The sequence below is a fragment of the Macrobrachium rosenbergii genome, chromosome 7, assembly GCF_040412425.1.
Source record: "Macrobrachium rosenbergii isolate ZJJX-2024 chromosome 7, ASM4041242v1, whole genome shotgun sequence".
Lineage (NCBI taxonomy): Eukaryota > Metazoa > Arthropoda > Malacostraca > Decapoda > Palaemonidae > Macrobrachium > Macrobrachium rosenbergii.
In genome coordinates, this window is record NC_089747.1 from 30060372 (window position 1) to 30072500 (window position 12129).

The window sequence follows — 12129 nt, forward strand, 5'->3', positions numbered from 1 at the left end:
CAACTTCCAGGCGCCTTTGAGTGGTGCGCATGCGCAATGGAGATCTCGCACGGATTCCCGTATGTTAGCGGTGAGGTAGAGTGTATCATTTCGATTTCCAAAGCAATTTTCCATTTATTGTGAGGAGGTGCTTGCAGTTATGTTACTTGCAGGTCTTTATTGGGGATGAACAAGCATTTTCCCGTTCCATGTTGTGAGAGATTAAAAAAAAATAGTGTTACTATGAGCTCATTCAATTTCAACTGACAGCAAACGCATTATTGCATAATATGACCGAAATTTATTATGCATCTGTTATGTTTGTACTGTGAGTGATTTTTAAGCTCGATAATGAAAATATAAAAGCTTGGTTATTTCATGTTTTTTTCAATAACTGTGTATACTAAGATAAAAAAGGGGGATAAAATCAGAGAAAATGAAGATCTTATGGAATTGCGCCATATTCCTTAAGGTCGGATTATTGCATTCGGGTCGTTTCGGCCGTAAGTTATTTAGGCCGTAAGCACGTTTACGTGCAAAATGGGCGCAGTGTTTAGTATCAGCCCCTTGGTGATGTACGTAAAACATGAAATAATAATGGTAAATACAATAAACATAACGTCTTACATTGTTTTGAATGTTACGGCCTAAAGTGACTTACGGCCGAAACGACTGGGACCAGGATTATTCATACTATTCTAAATACTTCTACAAACAAAGTTATTCAAAATTTCGATAGCTCAAGTCCGAGCTTAAGGGTGCCAGGCAAATGTGTATGTGTGTATTTAGACACTAAGTGCCCCGGCCTCGTGATTTATAGGGGAATTACGTAATTATCAGAGTACTGTCATCTTGATGTCACGGCGTGATCTTAAGAATGTGGAAGAATGAAGCGGCCCTTTAAAAGTTAAGCAGGAAGCAGCAAGAGTTGGAAGGATAAGAAAAAAATGGGAGATTCAGGTAATGTTCATGACAGTTAAAATGAGAGAATTAGGAAACAGCGATAAAATCGAGGCTGGGACTCTTAATAACTGTTTGAAAAACATCTGCCGATACCGTAGTTTCAGGTACGGTACATCTCAAATCAGATTGGATTAGAACGTCTTCTTCAGGAAACATACCATTGATAAAGTAGTGTAAACAGAGAAGAGTGAGAGAGAGAGTTTTTTTCCAAGGAATGTGTCTTCAGTGATTGCGTGCTCAATTCTTGAAGTAACAAATGCATGTATCACTTTCACAGAGGTCGTTATTCAGTTACTAGACCCATCCATATGAAAAATCATGGCAACAATAATTATTTTCATTAACGGAAGCTAACGAATTCCTTGTACATATCTCAGCTTATTAAAAGATTAACGAAAACAATCATGGATGATAAAGACGAAAGTTACAGTCTCCAACACTAATCCAAACGTGTGTGAACTACAAGAAATGTCTCACGCTAGTCTTTATCTGGATGTAAACAGAAAAGTGAAAGGATACTGCATCTCTCTCTCTCTCTCTCTTAGTCTAAGCGTCAACGAGTCACACATAAAGAGCATTTAAAGACTTTAAATAAATTATTTTTACCAAGTAATTGGTCAAAAAAACAAACGAGTTATTTGTCAATGATATTTCTTTTATTCGAAAATCTACCATTTTGTTTTTTACTGGTCTATACAGGGAGACAATATACATGCCATTTTTTCTCTTTATCTAACAGGAAAATCAAACACTAGTTAAAAGAAAAAAGTTCCAATGCGAACCATCTCCTACGAGGAGAACTTTCATGAGACCCCAAGGGTTTTATCTATCAGGGATATCGCCAACAGCTCCTTAGCCCTGACTTCTTCAAAATGATGGACTGCCCCCACGAACGCACACCACCCCAGCGTACAGCATCTCTGGAGAGGCAATTTCATCGCAGTTCTGAGATTGCCCATCTTAGTCTAACAATCAGGCTGCAAAAATGGCTGTTAAAGTCGTAGATAATAATAATAAGAAAGCAAGATGCAAATATGCGAGTCACACCAAACCAGGATGAAAAGATGAACAGTGGCAAAGATGTCTGTTATAATAATAGATGGATATGACACCAAATCATCAAAGAAACCTTTTACAGTTGTTTGTGTTTAATGAGGATGCAAAGATGGCTTTTACAGTTCTTGGTATACCGTCTGTCTAAAAAAACAATGGTTACACAAAGGCTTTTACAGTTACAGTTGTAGATTTATCACTCTAACAATCAGTCTGCAAAGATGGCTGCTATAGGTGTAGCTATAACATCAATCTAACAATAAGACTGTAAGGATGGCGGTCACAATTGTAGATATAACACCAGTCTAACAATCAGGCTGCTAAAAGTTTTGTTTACGTTGTTGTAACACCTGTCTCGCGATCCGGCCTTAGAGATGGATACGACAGTTCGTCCGAGTGACAATCAAGCAGCAAGGAAGGCTATTACAGTTGTAGATACAGTATATCGAATCAGGCTGGAAAGAGTGCTGTTACAATTGAAGATTGAACACCTCTATAACAATCTGGCTCAAGAATAATCATCACAGTCGTAGATATTGCCGGGCTCAGAAAAATACGGTGGAAAAACCCTTTTACAACTGGAAATAAGTTTGGTTTTATTACATCCAAACCAAATCCCTTAATTTATAGCAACACAATAATCTCACATTAAGCGTATAGTTACTTGATAGTGTGTTGCATAGGGGAAAACAGAGAATGAACTTACTGTGAAATAAAATAAGAAAAAATTAATTTAGAAGACTATACAACGGCAAAATAGTTTCGGCAATTTGAATTAAACAACTCATTGTACCATACAAATAAAAGATTACAAGATATATATAAGGTAATGCAAAACCTCTCCATAGATCTATTCACAGCACAAATCCTGATTTTCTTAGTGATGGAACCAAGACAATACCATGACTAAAATATTTTATACAGCAGAATGTAATGCTCAGTAATAGAAATAACAATACAGAATTCAAAACGACAGCTTTGAACTATAAATGTCATCCAACTCAAAATATTTGTAAAACTTCAGTTGCACTGGTAGCTATGAAAGATATATTTCTCATGGCAAAACAAAGAAACAAAATTTTCAGAGATATTAATGGTAAATGTTGTGAGCCGACACAAAAATATCTAACTAACTATAACTTATGATTTTGGCTTTCTTGTATTATCATTGTTATAACAACTTGAACGGCTAAAAAATATTCTAGCAGGGCCTTACTGGTTATGCGGTACAAGAGCTGTTAGATACTATACATCATTACCACAGCATACTGGTTTTCTACATGATATCCTTTTAATATATTCATATTATTGTGTAAAAAGATCTTCCTCATGTTCAATTCCCTACGGTAATTTACCTTTTTTTTGCATAAATAATTCGGGGACGAGATTAAATGTCCCGAGTTTACACAGATTAATAACGTAGCCAAGCCCCAAAATTTAATCACTACCATATTGGTCTTGTACAACTAAGATAATAAAAATGATAATAACAATTATAATTATTAAAATATTTAATATCAAATTAACAGCACTGAAATTAATATGCATTTGACTTGATGTTATAAGAACAGCATTCTCGAATTTAGTAGCATAAAAACCAGCAAGCAAAGATGATTTTGTATTAATAAATAGACTTAATCTTGGAACAGTATGCAAGTCTGATTTAGAACAGCAAGTTTGGACGATTTTACGGGAATTCAATAATCTCCCATTGCAGGAACCATACGTATGAAAAAAGATGTTAAAAGAATCCCCTTTTTAACTGTTGCAGCCATATGCAAGTATGACGGAATATAAAAAAACGGACGAATAATATTGCACATATCTCCTGTTGCAGCTTTTGCTAGTTTGATATGAGCAAGAATGCCGAAAGACACCTTCGCACTCCAAATCACATCACAACTAGAATGACTGATGTTGTACGCAGGGTTGGTGCAAGGGTAGCATCCGCCAACATGGATCACTTTCAGCATAAGGATAACAAAGGAGGCATCATCCACCTACGGACACTCTCCCCTTTTTGAAAAGCCCCAACTTGGCAAAATAAATATGAGGGGGAGAAAATGTTGTCGAAGCACCAAACAAGATTCCCCCGCTTGCTCGAAGAAGACCCGGTCATTTCGTCCCCCGTGTCCTAACGTCACATCCAAATGTACACGCACACACACCTTGAAGTCACGCTTCCATGTAAAAAATGTTTATTTTAATTCTTGCAGTTTACTGTACAAAGAATATATAAACCCGTTTTTTTGTTTATTTTCATTTTTAGTGTGGCTCACAGTTCCAGCTGTGTCTCTCACTCAGTGAAGTAAGTGAATCATATTTCCCTTTATTGCTTCCTAGACAAAACTGGACGCATCGACAAACACACACATATACAACCTTTATTGCTGACTCTTCCTTCATGGCAGCAACCTGAAGTGTCTTTATGTTTTGATCCATAACAGATTGCATGAAGTACCCAAACGCACCCCTGACCGAGCACTTGATTTGCACGTAAAATCCCCACGATTTGTCAGTCCACCTTATAACAATGCTTCTAATTAGTTATTGTATCCTTAAAACTGGAGGCAAGGCAACAATCGAATTGGTTATTTGAGGACTTCGGTGTCGACCCACACTTCATCACAGCATCACCTCCATCCTGTTATGTCTTCGCATGATCCGGATCTGTCCTGGTGCCACTTCCGCCAAACCGGCAGTCTTGAAGGTGAACAGTACAGAGTTCTGACCAAAGTTGGCATCGAACCTGTTTCGGAAGAAGGATGAAATGGTGTTAAGGCATTCAGTAATCCTACTGGGGGTTAGACAAAAACAATTAGAAAGTGAAATTATCATCACTCATAAAGAAATCTGCCAAATCTCATCTCCAATCCTACTACTACTACTACTACTACTACTACTACTACTACTACTACTACTACTGAAAATGATTAGTATAAACACATTAAAAACTCTGCCTAAATCAGTTTCTAACCTGTCCCAAAGGAAAACCATGACAATAAGAAAATTAGCTATTTCTACAAAAGTCAAGTAGATGAAGATGAGAAAATACTTCAAAATCATAAAACATGTACAAAAGTCTTCTTCCAATGAATATATACCAAAATTTTTAAACATTTTGTTATTTTCCTAGGTATACAAATCAGAGCATTTCATATAATGAGTAACCTTCAGCACAAGCTGGAAAGGCTGTTGAACCTTGGTAACCTCCCTCTTGCCACTTAACTCTTTCTTTGGCTAGAGAGATGAAGTGGGGTGGTTGAGGTCACTAAAACCTATATGAAAGTCTCTGGTCTGTGTGCCTAGCAAAAATACAAACTGGTTCAAAAATTTATTATTTGTTCCTACCGAGATACAACCATCAACTTTCATATATGGAGATTTAACCATGAGAGGGGATAGTCCTTGTTTATAAAAAAGTTGGATTCTACCCAGAAAGGCTATGCTTTCCATAGCCCATGCAAGCTAGGGAAGCAATAACTCATGTAACCTTCCACTACTCTGGTGAAAGGATGACCTGCGTGGTAGGACCCTCGGCATGAGATCCCGGAAAAATGAGGGGGATCACGAGTAAGGAACGAAATTTCAAAGGACAGTGATATCTCCTACGGGAGTTGTGAAGTCAGTGAGCATCTTATTCTGGTTATTACCATGGGAGTTGTGAAGTCTGTGGACAATTTTTTCTGTTTAATAGCATGAGAGTTGTGAAGTCAGTGGGCAGCTTACTATGCTTAGTACCAAGTAACTGGTTCAGAAAAACTTCAACCATGTCCTTCCTCTCCTTTGTTAAAAGAAAAAGGACAGAGAGCAATGCACTCTAAGCTACTTAGAACACATGCTAGTTGTGCATATCTCATGTGCATATCTCATTCGAATCCAGCATGTACTTCAACCCAGACAAAGCTTGAAGAAGAAAATTAAATGAAGGGAACCATTAACTCATTCACACTTCTGAAAAAAGCACCAAGGTTAAGTACTCAGATGAGACAAGGAGTGTCCAATTGGGACTTGGTAACCATACAACTCGTTGAGCAATCATTAACAGTCCCAAGGAGGAGGCATCACCCATCCTTGTGAAACAAGGTAAAAGTAATCTAGCAATGCCAGACTCCTGCCCTCGCAACCTGAAAAACTGTTGTCTCCTAAGAGGTGAGAACTCACCCAGACCCCTAATTTTGTGTGATATAAAGCAAGAAGGGAGGCAAGACTCGTCCAGAGAAGAATAGTAGGCCTGCTTGAAAACCTCACAAAGCCAGAAAGATAGGGTGTTCTAGACACCTTTTTGCACCTACCAGTACTACCAAAAGTCTCTTACACTCTAGCCTCAAGAAGTGGGTCCTTTTCAGATAAGACTTCAGGGTGATAACCAAGCACAACAGCATCTCATCTGGGTCTCCACCAACAAAGTCTCAGATGGAGGAAACTGAAAAAATCTTTCATCCAGAAACTGTCTTCGCTACAAACTCCAATGCAAAAGACAAAGAAAAGGAGTCCCACCCTTCTGAGTGCCGAACAAGATAAGACAGACCATGTAACTCCCCCAACCCAGGCTAGAGCCAAGGGAAAGACAGTTCAGTTTTCAGTCTCCATCCGAGGAACAAAAGTAAGGTTTGTGTGGAGGCCCTATAACGGTTCATAACATTAACAGAATGTCCCACCATGGGGTCTGAAACTCCCAGGGAGGTCAACACTGCTCAAAGCATGGATAACACCGCACACACATGCAGGGATCCAACCACTTCAGTGTGAAAACCTCAGATAAAGCTGAACAACAGATTCTTGCTGCAGAAACTGAGAGTTGCTTGTCTTGGTGAAGGTAAATGACACAATCTGGTAACAGCTGAACAAAAGACTGCCCATGATTCCTTGTTACACATTTGTGGAGGAACAAGGGAGGTACTCAGACATTTCTCTTGCTGGCCTGCAAGAAAATTTCTCTCTCATAGGATACACTGGACAACCTTACCCTGTGATGGTGGACAGATTACACTGCCTGGAGGTACCAGTGAACGTGTAGTTGACAAAGAGCGGAGGGCCATGGGGGAAACTTTCTTGGTGCTTTGACTAGAGGATCAGCAGAGCTGCATCCCACTCAGTGTGTAGCCAACGAGGAGCCATCAAAGCCATCTGAAGACTCAAGGCAACAAAAACTGTTGATTATCCTGTGGAGGGGCCTGAAAGCTGGAAAGATGTAAACATCTAGATTGAACCAGGGATGTCTGAATGTATCCCCCACAGCTGCCCAAAGGTCTGGGTACTGGGGAACAGAAGACAGGAAGTCTTCTGCTCAACCTGGTTACAAACAGACTGATCACAGGTGAACCCCATAACTCAAATAGTCTCTCTGCTTATTCAGGTGTGGGGACCACTCAGTCCCCACCATCTGGCTCTCGTTACTAAGATGATCCAACTGAATATTCTACCTCTCAGAATGTATCTGACTGACTACTCAGTGGCATGAAAAGCCATCCACTCTTGAATCTGCAACACCAACTGGCATGTTGTCACTCAACACCACCAAATGCCCCCCTCAAACTGTCTTGGAATTCTTGCAGTACTTACCAGGTTGCTTGCATCTCTAAGATGTTGATGTGCAGATGAGGTGTTCTCCATCAATACAACTGAAACAAACTCTTCTTTCATGTGTGTGCCCCATCCCAATGCATCCATGAACAGAAGCATTGAACAGGAGCATCTCAGTAAGGGGGGGAGCTCAACAGAACTCCCATGGGAGGTGTCTGTTGTCTTAACCACCACGAAGCTCCTTTGTCACTTCCCAACTCAAGGGTAAAAGTTGGGAAGAGGCTTCTGAAAGGACCAATGCTACTTCAGTTGCCACTGAAGCAACTGAAGGTGGCTCCACCCACTTGGAATGAGCTTCTCCAGTGACATCAGATAACCTATGAACATCTGCCACAGCGAAGTGGGTGGGTCCTGTCTCGAGAGGAAGTTCACCACTACCTCCCTAAGGTTGCTCAGATGAGAACCCATTAGGAGGGAGGAACAAAAGAACTGGGAAGGATCACTGCACTCCCTAGATGAGGAGAAAGACTGCTGCTCCTCTCTGGGCTCCTGAAGCACAAGCTTCTTTAGCACACCAGATGTCAAGGACTTTGCTGAACTTATAATTTAGTGACAAGCACCTTAGCCTCCTGGGAGGGTTTGAAGGATGCAGCATGGTTAGAGAGGGACTCCCATGATCATCCATAAAAAGCTTGACTGCAGCTTCTACTTCCCCGTAGGAAAGTATAGAGGCAAGCCCAACACCGAACTATTCTGCAGTATGACGGACACCTGCAAGAGAACACGGAGACAATACTACATTTCCTTTAGCGGACCAGGTTTGCCGACCCTTGGATACTTGTTGAGCCATGAAAGTAAGGGCACTTCCTCCTGACATCAACAACCTCCTGTCCATTGCTCTCTCATCTGAAAATGTACTACTGGTCATGGCGCAGATAGTGAGAAAGCACATCCACAGGTCTAGCCATGGGACAGCATGTAGTAATGCTAACACTATGAATTCAAAGGCATTGGTCTTCACATCACTCAAGGAGATGCCCTCCTGGCATAACCTCTCACAGGAGGTTGTTTGTCAGTCAACAGACTGGCACATCCAACCAGAAAGGAGAAGACTCTGCATCCTTCAGACTGTAAAACCTCTGCTAGCATGAAAACGGCAGGGGGAGAAATTTGTTCGTTCACCATCCACAAAACACCACAAGTTAACTGGGACTAAGCAAGGCTAGCATTGTAGTCCAAATCGAGGTCACCTTCCCTGGATTATCACTCTCATGAATGAGTAAAATAACCTCCTAAAAACATTGCTCCAACTCAAGCCTAAGGAGGCTCATAAAGGGACAGTACCTCAGGACCAAAATGATCCCCAGAGGTCCATGCTACTGCCTCCTCCAAAGAAGAGGTCACAGCAGACTCTCCACTCCCTGTCTCATTCCTGAACAAGTTCAGCACCAGACAAGCCTCTCCATGGAGAAAAAAGATGGGATCCTACAGCTTTGTGGTTCAAATGGAATTTGGACCTTGACCCTAGTGCACCTTGGCTCTGATATCTGGCTGCAACTGAGTATGGAGACTGAGGAGAAGTGCAAGAGCTTGTAATACCACTTGCACTCCTCACACTTACACAGTGAATCGTGCCAGGAGGAGGTGGAAGAGGTCAAAGGACACCTCTTCCTAGAGCAAGATTGCTCAGATTGCAAGTGTATAAGAGAGTGTGAGTGTACCAAGTAAGAACAGGGTGTAAGGTCTCCTCTGTCCCCCAGAAAGTGAATGAGGAGAACCTATCCTGTTGCTCTCCTTAGCATAGTCTGGGGACCTTGCATGGAACAGTGAGCAAATAGGTTGCTCATGCCCACCACGTTTCAACTCAACAGAGCTGCTGGGGGTGGACGGCTACCCCAAGCTGCAACCCATACCTGGTCCTCAGACCTGGGAGGGGAGGGAAGCAAAGAGGACGAGCAGTGCCATCCCAATGTGGGCCCAAGAGCGCACAGTGAGAGGGTGAGGGGAGGTCCAAGCGAGCATGTGAAATAGGTATGATGATCATCAGGTGGTGAACTGACACTTCTGCTCTCCTGCCAAAGGGAAGATTGAGCAGGAGAAGTCCATCTGGAATTTTTCTGCACCAAGGAAGAGAGTCCTGGAACAAGGAGGAGGAGAATGATGATGAACTAGGAGACAACGATAATGACAAGGAAGAAGGATGACTTGCATTCTGAAGGACAGTTGAAGCTGAAAGGGGAGGATTCACAATGCTTACTTGCTCAGCAAAAGTTATCACCACTGCCACTGGGGGATCACCTGTAGCAGACAAGAAAGTCACAGGAACTGCAAAGGCAGAAGCAGACACATTGGTAGTTGGATGGTCATTATTTCTTCCTGCTACCAAGCCCAGGAAGGCAGCTGAGGTGGTAGTCATGGAAAATATCTCCGTGGACTTCCCATGTTCAGACTAGGGATGAATGGGATTGTAGGTATATTAACCCTCCTAAGAGGGGATGACCCGGGTGGAGGTGGAAGAAGAATGGCAGAGGTGGAAGAAGAATGGCAGCCGTGGGCAAACAAGAAACCGGAAGGATTTGGCGGTGCACGAACGTTCAAGAAAGAGACAGAAAATGCTCTCTCTCACAATGGTGGCCGACGAAAGAGTGAAGTGGTTAGAAGGAGAGTCAGATTACCCCGTCCCCCTCAACCCCACATTTCCACTACTTAATTCCCTTGTTACCAAGATTCAACGGTCGTTCAAGCTTGCCACTGAAGGATACTCCATATATGGAAGGTGAAGGTTGTATCCCACAGAAATAAAGTTGTATTCATTGCTATTTTAGCTCTATAAAGGCTTACAAGGAGTTGAAACAATCCCTGTAATCTAAACCATGCAAACAGTATCTGAAAAAGTGCTCAACAAGTATAATGTTTGAACAAAACTAAATTGCAAGGAAATTTCTGCGAGTAATTTCATATTTTAATTGTAAAGATTATTTTTAAGGAAATTCATTATATTTTTCGAAACAAATTATTTCACACAAAAGCTTTACCTGTTACCTTATAGAATTGTAAAATTCAAGAAAAACATCATGGAAATATTATCTCTTTATAAACTCCTAAAACAATGTAAAAAAAAGAAAGGATAAAAATAATCCAGTTAGTATTGGAGTAACTTGAAATGTTGTTGAAGGAAAATTCAAAATTTGTAAAAACTTAAACGAATATTGGATAAAAATTATATAACCAACGGTGTGAAGCTCCATCCATTTTTACCGAGCGTGAGCAACAACAATGAAAAAGAAATAACTGGTTGATAATACGTGAAAATCCACCATAAGGTATATGGACAAAAACTTTATTTTGAAACAATACCAATTTAACTGTGTTCTAACTTCCTGTATTCATTCTAAAGAAAGACTAGACTAAAGTTCTAATAATAAAAAATCCAAACGTGTCATCTGGGTAAATAATTAAACATGGGTTATGTTCATGGTTATCTCTCTCATCCCTTAGGTGAATATGGACACTTTATATAACAAACTCAATATAATGCTTTAAATACATTTGGCATTTTCAAGATAAACTGGTACTGAACCCCACATACAATATACTATATATATCTAATGCTGAGAATAAAGAAAGAATCTTACTCTGTCGAGATATTGACATCAGGAGGCTTTCCGGTGGCGTTCTGCACAACCAAGAAGAGCTTGGTGACCACTTCAATGACATGGCCTGTCTGCAGCACCAGATCACCCTTCCTCTTGACCTCATCTGACCCAAAGAGGCACCCTGGGTTGAGATTCTGAGAGCCTGAGAGATCTGCAGTAGGCGTTGGAGGCTTAATGTGCAGAACAGCTATGTCATCTGCAAGAAGTTATCATGAGAGTTTTTTGCAATGTTTTTGCCACGTGAATGTGAAACACTGCTTATCGATGTAACAGATATTGGGATAAAGATTTGTATTCCAACAGTACCCGCGCAGACTGTTCAGCAGATTTTCCACGGAACTACGATGTGAAAGCTTGGAAATATTGAAAGAAAAATCAAATGCATATCTATCAAAGAAATCATGACTGAGGGTCTTCAGGAGAAGCCTCCAAAACATAAACATAAAGGCTACTAATTACTCGAATTTTTCCAAACCCATATCTATGACTTCCGAGAAGAGATAACCGTCAAGAGACGTCTTTGTTCACAGGTACATGGTTATCATTCAAGGTCATTTTAACTTGAAATATGTCTCGCTTAGAATGTGTGTAATTCACTGAGAAAGTTTGCAGATAGAAGCATAAGTAAATAAATGTCAGGGAAGTTAGTGACTGCAAGGTGCATTGTGATCAATGGCTATATGAAAAACATTCTGTTTACAATATACTTTCATTTATAAAATGTCTCCTTTAGATACTCTTAAAGATGCAAATTAGTCATGAAAATAAATAACTGTCATAGAGAGACCTTTCTTATTTTCGTGAGTCAAGGGAAATTATGTTTAGATGTGCAACACCGTTACCTGTGCGCTGTTTGTACTACAAAAGAATGTCTTATTTAATTATGAGTTGAAAAAGGCTACATGCTGTGAACATTCTACCACAGCAGAGTGTCGATTTATAAAAACTACAT

The 12129-nt window shown here is 40.5% G+C and overlaps 1 protein-coding gene across 1 annotated transcript in view; it reads right to left on the reverse strand.

The window, feature by feature from the left end:
• Positions 1 to 1576: 1576 nt before the first annotated feature.
• Positions 1577 to 12129, reverse strand: part of LOC136840268 (unconventional myosin-Ia-like) — a 221328-nt gene continuing 210775 nt past the window's right edge. Inside the window, exons 26-27 of the mRNA XM_067106912.1 lie at positions 11157 to 11373; positions 1577 to 4744 (exon numbers count right to left, since the gene is read on the reverse strand). Of these exons, the coding sequence (XP_066963013.1) occupies positions 4621 to 4744; positions 11157 to 11373 (341 nt within the window). The 3' untranslated portion in view covers positions 1577 to 4620. The remainder of the gene's footprint in view (positions 4745 to 11156; positions 11374 to 12129) is intronic.